The sequence below is a fragment of the Falco naumanni genome, chromosome 17, assembly GCF_017639655.2.
Source record: "Falco naumanni isolate bFalNau1 chromosome 17, bFalNau1.pat, whole genome shotgun sequence".
Classification (NCBI taxonomy): Eukaryota; Metazoa; Chordata; class Aves; order Falconiformes; family Falconidae; genus Falco; species Falco naumanni.
Genome location: NC_054070.1, coordinates 4,389,700 through 4,409,834, shown reverse-complemented (window position 1 = coordinate 4,409,834; position 20,135 = coordinate 4,389,700). Strand labels below are relative to the sequence as shown.

Below are 20,135 nucleotides of genomic sequence, written 5' to 3'. Positions count from 1 at the left end.
TTTTCCAGACTACAAAGGCTTCTGCGAACATCTATAGCACAGCGCCTTCAGCTGCAGGAGCCAAAGCATCCATTTTTTTCTGAGATTAACGCAAACAAAGCTCGTTCTCTTTTCCCCCTCAGTACGTTCAAGACAATTTGCATCTCGTCAAGCATTTTGCTGCCACTGCTATTGCTCTACTTTTGGCACCCAAAATTCAGAAAAACGAGCGAAGGTATTCCTGGGGGCTGACCAAGCCACCGCAGCCAGCGATGAGCTCCCCATCCCCAAATCTATCAGCAGTTGACGACGAAGGGCCTTATTTCCCCACACGGTCTGGGGGTTTCACGCTGGCCTCATCCAGCCCCGCGTCCAAACCCACCCGAGCAGGGTACAGGGAGCCACCAGCTCAGCCCCGCACCCACCGCAGAGCCTGGCCAACCTCGACCCCCCCAAGTGCCTCAGGGGAGTCTGCACTTGGAGTAAAAAGTGCAAAGCTTTTTAAAAAAATTAGCAAAAAAGCTAATCTATCTTGTTCAAGAGGACGAGAGCAGCTCATTAACAGTCTAATTGATAAGTTCACTCCAGAAACAAGCTTGCACTCTGTCTAATGCACGATCCGCTCTCGGGGGAGGGGCTTTTCACCCAAGACCCCCAGTGACAGTACAGAGCATCAACCCCTACAGACTCCCCAGATCCAGCCGTGATTAGGGGCAGTGCCGAACACCCGCTGCTCAGTCAGCCACCTCCAACCAACCTGCACCGGGGGTTATTTATCTCAGAGCAGCCCGACGACCCTAATTTTGGAGCCAGGGGACAAGCACCCACTCACAGAAATATGCAATTTGCTTCGTTTTCTGTTTTCCCTCAATGATATCTGCCGTTTGAGACAGTTCAGTGGAAACCGGGGGGAAAAGTATATTTGTTTTAAGGGCACGACAACGAAGCCCCAGCTCTTCACAGAGCATTAATTGTGGAAAGGGCTCATATACAAAACCCTACAATAAATCCGAGATTAGCACACAGCCACTTCATTTTTGTTTAATTTTCTTCCCCATGCAGACTGGCAGCGTGACAATGGCAACGGAGGGAATCGGTCATGGTTGTCAAGTTCAGGCAATTTTATTGAGAGAAAAAAAAATTAACTGCTACTTTAATGGCTTTTTTAATGTTTATTGGGCCCGGAGCTACTAATGAATCAAATGTAAGTATCTTCTAAATTACCAGTTCTGGTCCACCCACTTTGCTCCTCAAAATCCACTCCAAACTTGCTGCTCTCCCTGAAGTCCATGTCCATCACCTGGGGAGCTCTGGTGCAGCTCCGCCGCGTTTTCCCACTCAGAGCTGCAGGTGAGCAGCCAAAAGGTTCTCCCAAACCCTGGATCATTCCATGGCTCCGCTCTCACCCTTCCCTTCCAGAGCAAATCCAAACCCCATACCACCACGGACAAAGCACAGTCCTTGTGAACCACCCAAGTAGCATCTGAAACCCACTGGAGAGCTGTCCAAAAAAATTCATTTCATTGTATGAATCGATTCCCACTCGGATGCTTGGCAGAAACCCTCACGCCAGGGCCCCGTTCCCTCTTACGGAGTGTTCACCCAAAATCAGTCTGGGGACCGAGGGAGAAGCGCATTTCCAGACGGCAGCGATGACAAAAGAGTGGAGAATGCTGTGTAACGTGGCCGATGCCCTCCCTCCCTGTGCCGTAAAAATCAAGGAAAGTCATTTCCGTAATAAATCCGCCAGCCAAGGCGAACCAGGCCAACGAGATTCCCAGATCTGATCAGCAGCGGCTGACGGGGAGGTTACTGTCCCGGTACAAGCAGCGTTTACTTCCACCTGCCCATCCTGAAGCTCGGCCACCGAACGCCGCTGCCTGCAGAGCTCTGCAGCGCAGACTTTGGGAAGACCCAAGCCCAGAACCAACCGCTCAAGAGCTTCTGCCTGGAGGGACAGAGCAGAAACCGAGCCTGCCTGCCCAGGCACAAGCTACAGAGGGGCTTACCTGGGTCTGTCCTAAAATATTCTCTGCCAGCAGCCATCAGGCCAGGGTTTCTCTTCATTTCACTGAGTGCAGAAGCGGTGAAACCTTGCCTGCGGGGTCTCCGTTAGGTCACTGTACTTCATAGATCATTGCTGGGTGCAAAGCTGCATTGGAATATGTTAAGTTTGCCCCAGACAGCTGCTATAAAATGACAAGTCTTATACAAAAATAGAAAAAAAAAAAAAAAGCTCCGGGGCACACGCGGTCTCTGAGCATGCTAAAAGCCTGGCTGCTTCCCCAGGGACCACAACCTGCGAGCCAGGCTGGGCAGTTACGACGTGGCTCACGTAAAGCAGAGCTGCAATTCCCCCGAGGACACCAAGCGATGCCCCGCGCTCCAGCAGGACAGGTATTGGGCCAAAACGCAGATCGTGCGGACATCAGCCAGCACCCAAACCGCGGGGACGCGCAGGGTGAAGGCGACCCATGTCCTCGGGCTCAGCCTGGCAGGCACCCACTGCTCCACTCACACACCAAGCCAATGCCTCAGCTCTGCATTTTTATCAACTTTTTGCTTGCACACACACACAGGCGGAGGACAGAAAGGCTCTTTCGTAACGAAGACCACTGCAGGCTAATCTAGCGTGGCACTGAATTACATTTAATCAAATTAATGTCAGTGCTCTAAATTATTTGCGGACATCCTGTTCTTCCAATGCCATCCTTTTTCTACCACTTCTCCCCAATTATTAAAAAAATAATAATAAAAAAACCAACCCAAAGGAGCCCACGGCACTACATGAGGAGAACAGATTTCCGTTTCTGACGCTGTCTCATTGAATCAGCATTAGCTGCTTTCCACACACTCCATGGGAATCCAGGCTTGAACAATAATAAAAAAAAAACAAACCATAAAAAATGGCTTATGTTCTCTTCTACCTGCTCATTTGTGAATCAAAATATCTTTGGACTGAATAAAAAGTTCAACTACAGAATAATGGTACAATTTGCCAGAGCATGCGAGGTTTGCCCTTCTCAGATGTCAGCCTGAGAAGTTGTCCGGGGCAGCAGCAAACATTCAGCCCTCGGAGGGAAGGGAAAAGCTTTTGCAAGCATCTCAGACACGTTTATGGGATCTGTGGGATCACAAAATGCCGTGGGCAGGGCGCAGGTAACGGCATCCCCTTCCTCATTGCTGCAGGGGAATTCCACCACGACTTACTGCAAGTCCTTCTTGTTCCAGTGGCAATGTCCCTTCTTTCCCCGGCACAGCGGGATCCAGCCTGGCCTTTCCCCCAGGTTGTTCCCACGCTTGCTGAAGGACACTGGGATGCACGGTGCATCCCACAGCGCAAAACCACTTTGCCATGGACTTCCCGAAGGGAGCATCTGCTGCAGAGGCACCGGCGATCACAGGCGATGCGATGGGAACAAGCCCTAAGAGCACCAGAATCCCTCCTGGTCCGCCTTTTGTGACATTTTGCCTCCTGTTACAGTTCCCTCAGCTCATAATCGGTCAAGGACAATTAAGTCGATTTATGGTGCATTTTTCTGAACGACACTGCTCACTCGCTGCTGCAGTTTTGTGATCTGACCTTTTATTTTCCTCCTCTGGTGAAGGATGAGGCAATGGGTCTCCTGGAACCCCACGCACACAAGGGCTGCATTCCTCCACGTGGGAGGTAGCAGCGCCGGCTTCTCTTGGGTGGTGGGGTATTCTTGGTTCATTAGCACTGGTAACATTTGGCATGCGGTTCTGCTGAGGGTTTTATTCTACTTGCAAAGCTGTATTTTTGCAAAGTCAAGGACAGTACAGCCCATGCCAGTAACACTCAGCGAGCAGCTTCAACTCAGTTGTGTTTACCCATTGCACAAATAAACCTTTCCCCTCTAACGCAAGAATTCCAGTAGGCTGCGAAGCAGAGGAGGTGAATTTGAAGCGCCGTCTCCATTTTAGATTTTTTTTTTTTTTTTTTTTTTTTTTTAATCCCCGGCTGGCTGAGCAGGCTGCTTTTTGAATTAAAGCCTCATATTAAAAGCAGAAGCTGAGTGTCACAGTCCGATCGCCCCGAGCCAGCAGTGCGGGCGGTGAAGGTCACTTCGTGGCAGCGGGAGGGCGAGCGAAGGGAGCTGCTCCCTTGGACGGCGGGGCTCGTGCTGGAGGGTAACAGCAGGAGAACCAGGGAGAGCCTCTTCCCTAGCACTGCCCATAACCACAGCAAAGCTCTCGTAGGAAACTGAAAGGAAACGTAAGAATTTCTCCAGGCGCAGAAGCATGGCCCGGTGTGCGGGCGTTAGTGTTTGGAAGGAGAACTCAAATCTTTTAGAAAACTAAGCTACCTAAAGCCACCTTTTATAGCCCCTTTCTTCCCTCAACCAGGCCAAAAGCTCATACAACCTGCAATAAATGTCGACTTTGGCCACTTCCCCAAAACACATACGTTGGATACATCGGCCAGAATGCTTTAACGTTACGTCAAATCGGTGTTTAAATGATCCTGCTGACTTGTGCCAGCAACGCCCACCCTCGGCTGAAGGCAACGCTCCATCAAGACCATTTACTCTGAACTAGTGGGAAACAATCTCGGTTTTGCATTTGAGGATAAAAACGGTCAGCGGCGCCGAGATGCTCTTGTGCGCCGTGCACAACGCCGCAGCGCTCTGGTTTGCTCTGCAGAGTTAACAAGAATTTTCTATCATGGAAACACTGATGAAGAAACTCTCCTTTCAGTACTGGAAGAAAGCAACGCGTCAGTGGGGCCAGTGCTGCAAACTCAGCCCGTCCGCAGCGTCCTGTCCCAGCTCCAGCTCCTAAACCACCAAGCAGCGGTGTCCAGGCAGGACGACATCGCGTTTATGCATTAACACTTGCGATTGCCTTCTCCTGGCCATGGTTGCATCGCCTTGTTCTTCCCTAACAAACAATTCCCAAGCCCTCACAAATCTCTGCCAGTTCCAAAAGCGAGAATATTCCCAACAAGCCCCGTCTGTCACCGCTCAGAACCAACTGGTACTACACAGAGTACTCTTACTACGCCTCCTGAATTCCCCTGGAGGAGAAGCAGCGCTGGGCGAGACGCACACAGGAGGAGGGGCAGTCCCGGCGGCAGCCATCACTTAACACGAACCACAACAGAAATCTTTAGTTTGTTGACAACCAAAGCGCTGATCTTGCAAGCTGGTGGGCGAGGGGTCCTGCGGGAACACGAGGCTTCCAGCTGTGAGTTACTACAACGTTGTCCCCCAGCTGGAATTCCCAAGAGCAGAGAAGCCTCAGCTCAACACCCACAGCACCCACCCCCCAGGTAGCTGCTACCACACACTTTGACCTTCCCCTTTTTACAGGAAAACCTGTAAAACGTTCACGGCTCGCATTAGGGTTTACATCTCCAACCCTGCCTCTTGCACGTAAACCTGTGAAAACAGCAGGTCCCCGAAGGCTCGCTGGGCTGTTACTGCTGCCTGCCGAAGCGAAGGAGCAGCCCCCCACGGGGGGAGCGGGGTTCCTGCCCCCTCCCCGCTCACCCGTCCTCCTGGGTGCTGCTGGAGGTGCAGCTTGCACAGAGCCACCCCCTGTCGCGCGGCCGGAGAGCGGAGCTCATCACCTCATCACGAATCCCTGCATTTCGGAAAGGAACGGAATTATTAATCTTGGAAACAACGCAACTTTCTGCTTTCCTAGATTCACGTCTAATTAAGAAGCCCGATATATTTGCAGAACACTTTTCAAAATCACTTCACCGTCCTGTGCGTTCGTGAATCGTTTCCCTTATCTGGGGTGTAAAGGGCTTTTGTGATACAAGGCACAAATTAACACGAGAGCCAACTGAAAACACAGAGGGAACGAGGAATTCCTGTGAACGAAGAGCACTAAAAAGCCCCTGCCAAGCTTCTGCACTCCCAAAGATTTTTCTCTCTTCCCAACACTGGACTACCAACTGAGTAGACAGTACACATGAAACATTATTTCCCTTAAGACCAGCACCGCACGCCAGTGAACACTGGATTTCACCCCATCCCCGCTGCACTTAGAGGACACGCTCCTCGTTAGACGGCTTGCTCGATCCTTTAGTAACTACCTGCCGCAGGCTGAGCGTCCCTCCTAAGTGTATTAAGGAGTTCGTCTTCTAGGACTCTGCCCCCATTGCTAGCTGTACTACCTGTACTACCAGCACCCACCTAACAGTTTGCTCTTGCGGTGCTTTACTCCTGGTCTACTCAACGTAGAAGCTTCTGGTTTGCTCACCAGTGGGTGCCCGGGGACTCCGGCAGCAAAGGGAGCATCCTCGGCACTCTGGACAAACCCCGATGGTGTAAGGCAACACGAAAGCTTACACAGAAAACAAGAACGTTTCCATATCAAAAGACACCAACTTTTTAATCTTTGCGACTAAAACTTAATTAGTCTCATAGCCCATCTGGCAATTTGCAAACCACTACCCGGCATTCTTTGGACTTTGAAATATTTAACATAATGAGGCCCTAATAGGGACTAATCCTTTCACAGAAACCACTTTAACTCCAGGAGAATAATGCCACTTTGAAATATTCTTCATTAGCAATTGGAAGTGGCAGTTAATAAAGAAATGGTGATGTAAAAAAGCAAGGGAACGGACAGCCTGCCACGCCAGGAGCTGAGCACCCAGGTCCTTTTGGTACTCGCTGCGCCAGCCAGCCTCCGTGTTTACACCACTTTTAATAATTCATCTGAGAACCAAAAGCAGCACGAAAACCAAATGAACCGCTTGGTTCCTCATCCCGACCGTACCTGAAGGTTTTACTCCCACAACATCAGCAGCTGAAAGCAAGTAACACCACAGAGGAAAAGATTCTCGGTAATTCAACTTTCATACTGGGCCGACTCTGTCAGCGTGAAGTTCCCAGGACTGGGAGGAAAGGATTTAAAGCCAGTCTTGGCATGGGCGCCAGCCAGCCTCCCAGTAAAAGGGATAAGCAGCATAATGGAAACCAGCCAGGGCTTGCAGGAGATCTTCGTTCAAGTATTTGACCTTTTAAATTGGAGAGGAATGAGCAAGGAGAGCATCCCACTCCTTGACACCAGCAGAAGCTGATTTCCTACCCCGGGAACGGTTACCCAGCATCGGATGGGGAAGGAAAACATCCAGCCACAAACTGTATTAAAAAGCAACTCCCACCCCCTACACCATAAAATCACACCCTGAGACACGTACAAGGAACCTTTTCTTTCATCTTACAAATGACCAAACTCTGCGTCAGACAGTTTGCAACTAAGTGTTGCTACTTACTGTAAATAAGCTCAGTCAATAAAAATCCCTGCCTCCGAGCCTTCAGCTCCTACCTCTCCGGGGACAAGCAGAAAGTTAATTTCCTTCGTTATTAAACTTCTGTGCTGAGAGAGGTCTATCAGCACACTCGTCAGGCAAGGCCAGGCAGAGTAAAGGCATTTTTATCTGCTTAAAGGCATTTTTATCTGCTAACTGCTGGAGTGGGAGCAGCTCACTGGTACCACAAGGGTCCAAGATCCATCAGCAGAGGATCCCAGCAGGGATCTATGGGGTATTATTCACTGTACCACCTCCAGAGCATCCCAGCAGGGATCTATGGGGTATTATTCACTGTACCACCTCCAGAGCATCCCAGCAGGGATCTATGGGGTATTATTCACTGTACCACCTCCAGAGCATCCCAGCAGGGATCTATGGGGTATTATTCACTGTGACACCTCCAGAGCATCCCAGAAGTTGCATCAGACGGCCCCAGCACGCCGGGATGCGGAAACCTCGCACGGAGCTGAACATATCTGCCCGAAGCACAGCGGTCCCCGTGGCCAAGGGGCTGCTGGGGGGTTGGGACCTGCTGGCTACGACACTGGGGGGCTGGAGCCCCCCAGGAAGGGCTGGGCTGGGCCTGGGGAGCAGCAGCAAGAGCCGGCCCTGGTCTGCATGGCTGCGGGCAGTGTTGGAGCCCGGGGGGGGTGCCGGGGCTTCTGCCGGTGCAGCTCACCCCGAACCCCCCAGGGAAGGTGCCACACAGCTGCAGGAGCAGCGTATGGCAGAGGCAGAAGGGGGCACGGCAAGACCATCATCTGCCGCTGGCAGCTCCTCTACTGAAGGTGCATAAACCACAGTAAAATCCAGCCTCTCTGGGGGAGCGTTGGCCCTGCCGGGCTACGGGAAAAGAAAGGGATAAGCTGCTTGCCACGGAGGCCAGGAGGTATGGCTGGATACTGCCACAGCATTCAGCTTTTCGGGGTGCTTGGAGATCCCATGACATTCACAAAGCCACTTATCCTGTTGGTCAGGTCATTTTTTTCCAAAGCATAATTCCATCCTGCCTTTAAGCACCGCTACTGCTCAGCTGTGCGCCTCCCTGCCATGCCCTATCCAGCGTTCCCTTCTTTCTCCAGCTGCCCCCATCACCCCCTCACCACTGCCGGACGGCTGCTGCGTTTTCCAAACCCCCTTTCACCCAGCTCACACTACAGCTGTCAAGCACGCATCCTCCTGGGTATCACCTCTCCGCACTGCCCACAGTCCCTAAGAGATGCCCCGACTCCCTCTCCGAGGCAGGAGATTACGTTAGCCCAAATGACTTTTCCGAAAATCTACATCCATTTTTAGAAATTCTTTTATTTGCAAAACGTGGAGTCCGCACCCAAAAGGCATTTCTTTCTTTAAGCCATGCAGGACGAACCCTCCTGCAGCACTGAGATTTTCTGTCTTTGCAGTTCATCGTTCCACATGAATGCTCAGATTTTTACACCATGCAGCTTTCAGTTTCTAGGCACCAGTTATTAAAAAAAAACCCCTCACGTTAAGCATTACTGTGTTGTCATCATTAGGTTTCAGAGCCAACAGTGTCAATGCCATGTACAAAATGAGATACAGCTCATGAACATCCCGCCTGCGTGCTTAGGGTAAGTGTATTTCCAACATGTTGGAGGTCTACCACCTCCCCCTTACTCCAGAACACAGACTGCTCGGTGATTTCTTCTACACACTAGTGAAATTTGGTTCCCAATTCAGCAGTAAATTGGACAGTAAAGATTCAGGGGGCCCAGTAAATACCATTTTCTATCAAAATTACAGTGAAAGAACTACAAGACCTTAATTAAACGTGAAGATGAATGACCTCAACCCAACACAACCCTCATTTCTTCCTTCTAACCTTCTACACACTCCTCCAAGCCCGTCCGGCTGGGCTGCAGAACCTAGAGCCGCTCTGCGGTGGCCATGGGCTATCGGCCAAATCTTTCCTTGTTACCCACACGGTCCTTAAAGCCCCCAGGGTCCCACTCAGCAACTTACCAGGAAGCGGACATCGTCAAAGCCGTTCAAAAGCAGCTTACTCTCGTATTGCTGCAGGCCAATGGACTCCAGCCACTCCCCGACGCTCTGCTCCAGCATCCGCGAACCTGACGAGAGAGGAATCGGCAGACGCTTGAAAAGGGAAAAACCGTTAAGGCGGTAGCAGCGGCACTCTGAGGAAGACAGATGGCATTGCCACATCATAGTCATTACCATAAAGAAACTCAAAAAATTAGGCTCAGAGTACAACAAATCAGCTGGCAGACAATTCCTCTTGTGTGCACAGACCATGGACAGCAAGCTTCCAGCGCCTCCGCGGGCTCCGGGTTTGCTTTGTCTCCCGGTTAACACGCAGAAAAAGAAACACCTTGCCCAGGCAAAGTGTTTAGAAGTGCTCCTGGGACCGTGACATGGCATGCACTGCTTGCAGCGCTCGGGCGAGTTCCTTGCCAGGCAAACACACGAAGCCCAACCCCACCGGGATGCGGATCCACTCCTTGGCTCATCCGAAGGGGGCGGGAGGAGGGCAGCAAACTTTGGCCCCAGGCATCCCCAGCCGGTCCCAGGCGCGAGGGAATGGAGCGGAGCCGCTCACCAGCGCACCGAGCTGCGCGGGTCCTCTCGTCCATGCAACTTCGGATGCGCTACCCTGCTAAAGCAGCTAGGGAGAAAATACATCTTCATGCAGCTGAGACACAAAACAGACACGATGGACTTGCAGAAAAGCAGCAGAAGCCAGACTAGAGCAGCTGTCCACAGGAAGACATGCAAGACAAAGAAAGCACACAGACTGCAGCAGAAGAAAAGAAGGGCTTATACTTTTTTTCCCCAAGCAGTCCTGAAAGAGGCAAACCATGGTAAGGGCCTTTTCTTGCTGTTATGGTGTTAAGAGGAGCAGAGGCGCGAGTGACCCCGAGCACGAGAGTCCTGGCACCGTCATTTTACCACCTAGCTGGATGCATGGCGTTCCAGCACGCCGCTCGGACCGGGCTGGCTGCACCGGACAGCCTAACTACACCACCGCCCCGGGTGACAGCCAGGGAGACGGAGGAATCGGTACGGTTTTCACCCAACGCGGTCAGTCCTGCCAGGTGTTCGGTGCATGCTTGTTTCTGCCCTTCCTTCATTTTCTTCAGCTAAGCGCAGCTGCTGCATCCGAGCCCCTCGCTCGGACGAGGGAGCAGCTCCGGAGGAGGAGGCATTTTAATTCCTTGCCTCCAAACCATGCCAAAGCAAAAAGAAAACCGAAGGCAAGCACGCTCTCTCCTCTTCCTGCAGCAGCTCAAGTCCAAGACATGCCCTGGCACCTCCTTTCAGGCTCTGATAAATGAGATCCTTCCCAACACCCTACGGAAGCCGTGCAGACAAGCTCTCCCTTCCCTCACCCCTGGGAGGAGAGTCCAGTGACTTGTTACTTTCCTCTAGAAAAGCTCGAGACCTTCAATATGACCAACAAAAGTTCAGAGATCTCCTTTTCATCAGGGAATTTGCTGCGCAAGACAGGCGGAATTTTTCAGGCTTCTCGGCACCTCTGTTTCGAGGGTATATGCAAATAAAAAGACGATCAGGAAAACCAAGTTGGCTTTCTTTAAACCTTCAGGTCAGCTGAAGCTGTTTGGTACCTTCCAAGCCATCCTTCCCACCCCCGCCCGCTGCAATGGCTGCACAACGCAGAGCTCACGGTGTTATCTGGAAATTCTTGGGGTGGGGGATCCTGCTGCTCTGGTCCACGGGAGAGCTCCTCTGCCGGGCGAGCCGCGCGCGGGGGGTCCCAGAGAGCCGGCCGGTCCTCCTAGTGCACGCTGCAGCACCAGAAACGCAGAGATCACAAAAGCTTTCCGTCTCCCTCCCCTCACACAGCCCGTGCGGAAGGGCAGCATCTAAACCTGGAATTTATGCAACGAGCTGCCGCTCGCCCGGGGTCTCCATCCTCGCCGGCGGTCGCTCCCTGCAGGTCCGCAGGCAGCCGTGTCCCCTCACCCCGCGATTGTGCGTCCTTGCGGAGCGCTGCAGTGACGGGCTTTGTCTGAAGGCAGCCAGCTCCACGCTTGCCGTTCCACTCTCAGTCCTGTCTCCTGCTCTCGCATTGCCTGTCCCTCCCTTCTCTTCATCCTCTTACCCCTCCCAGCTTTTCCCTCCGCTGCACGAGCAGTGAGCAGCCTTCGCAGCAGAAGCTGCAGGAGAGGGGAGGGAGGCAGCGGCTTTGTAACTCTCCAGTGGAAATTACTGACTACTCAATATTTACTCAGTGATGGGCTACACGGCTCGGGTTCTCAAAAAAATGATGTTACAGGTCTGCTTTGACAGTTCCAAGTGATTTGTGCCTGGCTCAGAATTAATTTATCGAGAGGCGAAGAAACTGCTTGATGCCTACTACAGCATTTCTGGAAGCAGTGGGGGGATGAAACCACAGCAGCTCCTTCCTCTGAGCTCCTGAATTTTGTTTTAAAAAATTATTTACTCTACTCAGCCTTTTGTGCACTTGTAAATACATTTCTGCTGTTAGAGGCGCTGGTTTTCTGCTTCTAAAACCACTTCAAGGCAAGACAAAATGAAGGGGGGGTAGGTATTCGCAGGGAGTGGAATAGAGGGATTTACTTTAAAAAGAAAATGACGACAACAGATGCCCAAAACATCCCAGGCTGAAAATAAAGAAGCCTAAAATGCACTTGTTACAAGGATGACAGAAGAACAAGTGAATCCCAGGCACTGTGCCCCCAGCAGGAGCCCGATCACAACTTCTGATTGAAAAAACTCCCAGTTCTCAGCTCCATCCTCCTCCTTACGCTCCACGTTTTAGGAATCCTACCTTTGAAAGGTCTGCAGATGGCAGAGGGAGAAACAGTCAACAGAACGCGGTTACAAATAATTTGAGTATTTAAAAGTTGCAAAGAAAGCAAGTCAAGCAATTCATTTTCCAAGCAATTCAGCTTCAAGGAAAACAGGAAAGGGAGAGGGCGACCAGGGCTCAGAAAGGTCCTTTTATAAAGGTATCACTTCAATAATGCACTTAATAGTGCAAAGTTTGAGTCCTGTCTGGAGGATGAAATAATTATCCTCCATATGATAAAATATGGACAAAAAGCATCACCCTGTTCGCTCACGGAAACAGTTAATGGTTTAACATGACCTGGCGTGGCTGAAGTCACACGACCCAGCTTCACTCGGAAGAAAAAACGGCAAGTCCAAGCAAGCGGGGACGAAACCGCTGCCCAGGCACACCACCAGCATCCAGGAGAACCAAGTCAGGCGGTTATTGCCCCAGCTGGGGATGATCTAAAGTCCTTAAACCCAGCGAGGAGGCGATAAACCCGGGCAGCGCATCGGGCAGGATGGCCAGGCCAGCAGAACGCAGTCCTGAATGCCATCAGGTGCACCAAACACAGCCAGCATCCAACTTTACCGAGATCAATTAGCCAAATGCAGTCTGCTAACGAATTCCTCCTCTCTTTTGTCAAGTCAAACACCCAGCATGTTCCTCACCTCTCCAGCCAACTGCAGAATTAACTCACCGAGCCCCAAACGCACTCCCTGCCCAGTGCAGCACGCCTCCTCCTTGCATCGAGCTGATTTATCGAGCAGAGCCCACTCATCTAGAACTTAATTTGGCTACTGCCGTAAAAGACAATAAAAAGCGTTTCTATAAATACATTAGCAACAAAAAGAAGAGTCAAGGAGAATCTCCACCTTTTATCGGATGCAGGGGGAGAAACACAGCGACAAAGGATGAGGAAAAGGCTGAGGTACTTAATGCCCCCTTCGCCTCAGCCTGACGGAGTAAAGAGCGGCTGTTCTGCGGGTACCCAGCCCCCGGAGCTGGAAGACAGGGATGTGGAGCAGGATGAAGCCCCCACAGTCCAAGGGGAAACGGTCAGTGACAGGGATGTGGAGCAGGATGAAGCCCCCACAATCCAAGGGGAAACGGTCAGCGACAGGGATGTGGAGCAGGATGAAGCCCCCACAGTCCAAGGGGAAACGGTCAGCGACAGGGATGGGGAGCAGGATGAAGCCCCCACAATCCAAGGGGAAACGGTCAGTGACAGGGATGTGGAGCAGGATGAAGCCCCCACAGTCCAAGGGGAAACGGTCAGTGACAGGGATGTGGAGCAGGATGAAGCCCCCACAGTCCAAGGGGAAACGGTCAGTGACAGGGATGGGGAGCAGGATGAAGCCCCCACAATCCAAGGGGAAACGGTCAGCGACAGGGATGGGGAGCAGGATGAAGCCCCCACAATCCAAGGGGAAACAGTTAGTGACCTGTCAGCCACTCAGACACGCATCTATCAGATCCCACCTATGGAGCCAGATGGGATCCACCCCAGGGGATGGAGGGAGTTGGCCAAGTGCTCACGGAGCCACTTTCCCCCATTTATCAGCAGCCCTGGCTCACCCGGGTGGTCCCGGTCAGCTGGGGGTTAGCAGATGTGACACCCACCTACAAGAAGGGCCAAGAAGGAAGACGTGGAGAGCAAAGCCCTACCAGCCCGACCTTGGTGCTGCGGAAGGTCAGGGAGCAGATCACCCTGAGTGCCATCACATGCCACGTACAGGACAGCCAGGGGATCGGGTCCAGACACCATGGGGTTATGAAAGGTGGGTCCTGCTTGACCAACCTGATCTCCTTCTGTGACAGGTGATCCTTTAGCGTATGAGGGAAAGGCTGCGGACGGTGCCGACCTGAACTTCAGTAGAGCCGTTGACACTGTTCCCCACAGCATCCTCCTGGGAAAACCCAGCTCAGGGCTTGGACGGGCGCACCGCTTGCAGGGTGGAAGCTGCACGGCCAGCAGGGAGTCACATCCTGCTGGTGCTGGGCACAGGGGGTGTCCCCAGGGCTCGGTGCTGGGGCCAGCTCTGTTCAATGTCTTTATCGGAGCGCTCCCTCAGCACGATGCAGATGACACCAGGCTGGGGGGAGCTGATCTGCTGGAGGGCAGGAGGTGCTGCAGAGGGATCTGGGCTGGCCCGATCACCAGCTGGATGAGGTTCAACACGGCTCAGTGCCTGGTCCTGGATGTGGGGCACAACCACCCCACGCAGCGCCACGGGCTGGGGGCAGTGCGGCTGGGAAGGGGAAGCTGCCTGGTGGGAAGGGACCTGGGGGTGCTGGTTGGCAGCCGGCTGAACACGAGCCAGCAGCATGCCCAGGTGGCCAACAGCATCTTGGCTTGTAACTGAAATGGTGCGGCCAGCGGGACCAGGGCAGCGATCACCCCCCTGCGCTCGGCACTGGTGAGGCTGCACCTTGAACCCTGGGGTCAGGATTGGGCCCCTCACTCCCAGAGGGGCTGGAGCGTGTCCAGAGCCGGGCAGGGGGCTGGGGAAGGGGCTGGGGCACAAGTGCTCTGAGGAGTGGCTGGGGGAGCTTGAGAGGGGGGTGTGTGGGGTGTCAGCCTAAAGAGGAGGGGGCTCGGGGGGGCCCTCATCCCTCTCTGCAGCCCCCTGGAAGGAGGCTGGAGGCGGGGGGGGGGTCGGTCTCTTCTCCCAGGTAAGAAGCGACAGGACAAAAGGGAACGGTCTCAGGTTGTGCCAGGGGAGGTTAGATGGGAGATTAGGAAAAAATTCTTCCCCCAAAGGGTTCTCCATCTTCGGAACAGAACAGGCTGCCCAGGGAGGCGATGGAGTCACTGTCCCTGCGGGTATTTAAAAGATAAGTAGATGTGGCACTTGGGGACACGGGTGAGCGGTGGGCTTGGCAGCGCTGGGTTAACAGCTGGACTCCACCTTCAAGGTCTTTTCCAACCTAAAAAATTCCGAGATTCTACCTCCTCTGTTTCTGGGGAGAGAAACGCCGCCTGACACATACCCGTAACCCAGCCGGGAACAGGCGGGTTCCTCGTTCCCAGCCAGCGGCGAGACGCGATGCTGCGGCACAGCGGTGCTGAGCCTCTGCCCTGAGACCTGCGCTCCCCTCCTCCTCCTCATCACGTCTGGAAGGAAGGGATGATCAGAAGCGGGTTGCTGGAGCTAAATAAACGTGTGACTGCAAAAACGTGTGCAGAGACACAGGCTGAACGCAAGCGTCTGTTCTCAGACCCAAAAAAAAAAAAAAAATCCTTTAAGGTAAGGGTTAGGTGGAATCCAGCACCCTTTAAGAGATGGCGTTGCTTAATTCCCCGACCTTGGACAAGCATTTACCCACACGGCTCAGTGACAGACTTCTTTCCTCCACCTGTACCATTCCCCGTTTGGGAAATCCATTCACAAGATTAGGAAATACATTTTAAAAGATTTTCTTACAAAGCTCCAAGAGGAAATGGAAAGGTCAAACCCATTGGCCAAGAAATAAATTCTAGCTCCAAATTCTATCAAGATTCCAGGATGCACTTGAGTATCTTATCCAGGCTCATCCGTAACACCGCGGCAAGGCAGGGGAGTTTTGTTACCCTGATTTATGGAGGAAACCTTTAAGGCACAGAAACCTTTAAGGCACAGAAACCTTTAAGGCACAGAAACCTTTAAGGCACAGAAACCAACTATTCACCCAGATTTCTATGGGAGGTCTGGGGCACCGCTGGGACCCGAAACTGAGTGTCACGGGGCCAGGGCTTGTCCCAGTGTGGCTCTAAGGGTCCCTGCCTTCCCTAGGCACGGGGCAGTCATATCTAACAAGGGCTTGCACAGACTCCACACATCCTTACAGCCGCAGTAGCTGCCAAGGAAACCCTTTTACTTTTCCAGGCAAATTAGCGATTCCAGACATCAAACTAGTCAGGAGCCCCGGTATCTTCAAAGCTCACCCATTTTTGAGGATGAGAAAGTATTTGGGAAGTTCCCTGCAGCTCCCTGCACATCTGTGATATGACCTGAAGCATTAAAACGGCCCTAACAAAGCCCCGAGGAGCAAAAGCTAAATGCTGCCAGCAAACAAAATCGTAAAGGGTACACGCACCCCCAGGACACCCCTCAGCAGCGCAGCAGGGGACTGGCAAGCCCTGCCCGCGCTCCGGCTAGCGATGCTCCTAGGTAAAGGATGCAGAACCAGGGAATATGTTCAGCAGCTGATCTGCGGACGAGGGATCCCAAACGGAGCGTAACCCGGCGCAGCCCGCAGGAAAACAGCCGGCTGAAGGCCAAGACAGCTCCTGGGGCTGCCTGCTTCCAGAGACGGGTGTCCATTTTGCTGAAAAGTCCCTGCACAACAGCAGCTTTCGCTGAAGGGCTGGCTCCTCCTCTCCCCTCCATGTTAGACCTCTTCTATCGATCCATCACAGGCGCTGCTACAGCTACGGACCGGCTCGCGGAGGGCTTGCCGTACAGCAGGATGCTAAACGGTTCCCACTGCTTTAAACCAAAACCCACGCACCGTTTCGCATCCCTCTGCAAAGGCGTTTGACCCCAGGGAAACAGCAGCCCTAACCAGTAGGTAGTGCCCAGAGCAGGCAGAGGTTAAACTCCCACTGGGAAGGCACGGTGGATTCCTCCTCGCCAAAGCAAAATCCCAAGTGACAAATGGAGATGAGATCGGATACGTATTAGCATCTCATCAGGAGGAGAAGCTGCCTACCCAGAGCAGCTCAGATGCAGCAGTTTGGAGGTGAAGGATTTAAAAGGACAGAATCCCTCGCAGTGGCAGCTCTCCAGCATCCTCTATCGTGCTGCAGTAAAGGCAAACGAGCTCTCCAGTTCTGTTTTTGCTCCTGATTTAAAGGCAGAGAAGAGAATTCATGCTTAAAGTAGAGGGGAAGCACATATCCCGCAAGCAGCCTTGTTTAGCCGATATCCCTGCCTACAGGTGTGCTCAGCAAAAGCCCAGCATCGCCTGAATTGATGCACGTGGCAGATGAACCACACGCAAAGGGCACCACGGCACCTGCACTGACCCACAAGTTATCACCCCAGCCCTGCTCTCAGCACAGCCGCTGCACCAACCCCAGCAGCTGGGGAGGGTGATCCTCCCCCTGCAGAAATCCAAGAGGCACTGGGAGAAGGCTGTGTGCCCAGACAGGCAGGACTGGTCCCAGCTATTGGGATGGTGGCACTCAGGCAGCACCGCCACAGCTGAACTGGTCTCACCATCAGAAAAAAGCATTGCCTACGGTAACGTTTTCAAGATGTAGATTTTCTAAACCCCTTGAGCAGTACATGATATTTAGGGACCTTCGGTCCCCCCCGGGAACAGAGTTCATCGACATCCGTTTGATCAAGCTCTGCATGCTGTATCTCAAACAGCTGTTTCAAAAGGCACATTTTTTTGTGTTTAAGGGATAAACATCCATTAAATCCAAGCAATTATCTCCTCCTCTGAAGGCCACGGACTCTGCTCCATACGGGAGACAACACTCCCGACGACCCAGGGTTCTGCCTACAGCAGCGGAGAGGAGAGGTTCCTTCAACTGCTGGTTTCCAGAGTGAAGCTGCATCCCGGGAAGAGAAGAATTTAAATAAATCTCCCAAGCAGCCTGGAAATGTAGAAGCCTTGAGACAGTCATCTGGGAAAGGGGCAGCTTCTTTCCCTGCTCTGCAAATGGTATGGAGACACGTCTAGGGACATTGGCACCGGTATCAAAGCATCCTTCCTCTGTTAGCTCCACCTCCCCTTAGCATCTACTTTCCTCAAAAAAAAAAGGCAGAAAAAGGATAGGAAAAAAAGCTGGTAAAATGGCAAAACAATCCTGTTTGACGTGCAGAGCCAAGGCATGCAATGAGGTCACTGCATGGAGGAAGATTTTTAACCGAGACTTGGTTCTCTTTGCTGCTCCAGTCCAGATCCTGAACACAAACTGGGCACAGGGTTTGCTATTCCCTCCACCCCAGCCGCCTCTACTTAAAACATTTATGGAAATGAGGGTGTTTTAACCCAGGATCGTCTCCCGTCGTACTGATGCTGCATTGCGGAGATAAGAGTTATAATAGTTGCAAACATGGCTGGAGGAGGACGTCGTTCTCTTTGAGAAAAATCAATGCACTAAATGACACTACGGTTCTTTCCTCACCTTGTTTTATGGAAATTAGAAAAAGCAAAGACAAAATGCACAATGAAGTCCTCTCACATACTATTTATAAAGTTTGATTAGAAAAAAATCAGTAAAACTACATACTTCAAGGTCACAAAAGAAAAAAGAAAACTGTGATGAGTTTTATCCATTTTGAAGCATGACAGGGCAACTAGAGTTTTGCAGGTGGAAAGCTGGAGAAGAGACGTTAAAACAACCTGGCAAAAACATTTTATGGACTGAAGAACAAAAGTAGTTTTGCTGAGAAAAATTGCCACGACACTCCAGCTACTCCGGACCGTTTGTTTTAGAGGCTGGGTGGTGGAAGCGGGTCTTTATGCTTTATTCTATTGTGACCAAACTGAAACACGGCCCTTGGTAAGCTCCAGTTAAGACCAACTGCCTGAGCAGGACCCTTTGCCCTGCACAGGCTTTGCTGGAGCATCCCTGGTCCCCAGGAACCGTTTCTCAATCTGTGAAACACAAGCAGCTTCTAAAGACCTTCTCACCTGAGCCAATGTACACGGCACCCCGCCGGTGGCCAGCCAGCCCCTCCAAGCCCATGCACCCCCATCAGCTGCTGTCTTATCCAGAGGAAAACCATCCCAGCTACACCCCCGGAGCAGCTTTATCTCCAAACACACTCAGCAGTGAACACGCAGCCGGGATGGGTGAATTCCCGAGGACATAACGGGGATATCTGATATCTTGGCTATAATCACTCTGATGTACAACTCTAAATACAAAATTCCCATCCCATCCTCCCAGGGCTGGAAGGATTTTGGGAGCCTTAAAGAACAAACTACGAGAACGTGGAGGGCTCTAGCGAGGTTCTGCACATTTCCGAAGGGACAAACCCACACTTAGATGAGGAATAAAAAAGCCAGAAAAAAGAGCATTTTGCTACTGCATTATGTATCTGAAACAAAAGCAAGATTGTTGTGGGGATTGTGAGACCAGCCAGAAGACAGATATGCAGCAGCTCCGTTGCGGACTGACTGCTTAAAGAAAATTTTGTTGCTCCCCACCAGAGAAGAACAGAAACTTGAGACAAACACATTCTGAAAGGCAAGAGAGAACCGTAAGCAATCAGTTTGACTTTCTCAGAGGCTATGTTGAGAACAAGAGGAATTGCAGGAGCCAGGATCATTAGAACTTTCTATCCCTGGGTTACCGGTGAGAGTCCTTACACCATCTTTCAGCTGCAAATTAGATTTTTTTTTTCCCGCACGTGCAGAAAACCTGCTCTTCCTCCTCCGCACGGAGCAAAGCCCAGCTGTGAAGGTTTAAGCGTCAGGGCACAGCGGTGGTTGGGCTGTGTGAGCAGGAGCCGCGAGCCATCCGCTCCGGGGTCCATGGTACTGCCGTGAGCTTGCAGAAGAGCACGAGAAGCGTCCCAGAGGCCACTCACACAAGCCAGCAACAACCCCCCCCCCCCTCCACCCAAAGGGAAGGACTGTAAGGAGTCACTTCAGGTATCAGAAGCCACCCATAAAAACTCCCCCCTTTTCAGCATTAATCTTTTGTTTTGTTATCGAAAGGTGCAACGCATCACCTCAAAATTTACCATATGCTGAACGGTAACGCTAAGCCCCAAAATTTATACATTGGCAGTTTCAACAGGCAAAAAAAAACCCCTAAACACACACTGTTGTCACTGGCTGAGTATTAATCAACACTGAGGTAATCAGGGTCCCCTCCCTTCCCCATCAGGCTGGGGGTACCAGCTGCAACACTCTCCACCTTCCCCACGAGGCTGCTAGGAGGGAAGGACAGCTGCATTATATAAAATTAAATGAATCTACCTAGGGGAGTATTGAATTAAAACTGCTAGTAGCAATATTGAGTGTTACTCTGGGAAGTTGAGGGCTGCTCCTCCAGCGCCAGAGCCTGCCTCTCCCCTCTAGGGTTCAAAAGATGCGTAGGCAGGAGCCAGCACCTTG

At 52.0% G+C, this 20,135-nt stretch overlaps 1 protein-coding gene across 6 annotated transcripts in view; it reads right to left on the bottom strand.

Annotated features, from left to right (window-relative positions):
• ANKS1A (ankyrin repeat and sterile alpha motif domain containing 1A) overlaps nt 1-20,135 on the bottom strand; it is a 114,774-nt gene that overhangs the window by 20,094 nt on the left and 74,545 nt on the right. For all 6 annotated transcript variants that reach the window (XM_040616346.1, XM_040616347.1, XM_040616350.1 and 3 more), the window contains one exon: nt 9,257-9,363. In XM_040616346.1, coding sequence (XP_040472280.1) covers nt 9,257-9,363 — 107 coding nt within the window. The remainder of the gene's footprint in view (nt 1-9,256; nt 9,364-20,135) is intronic.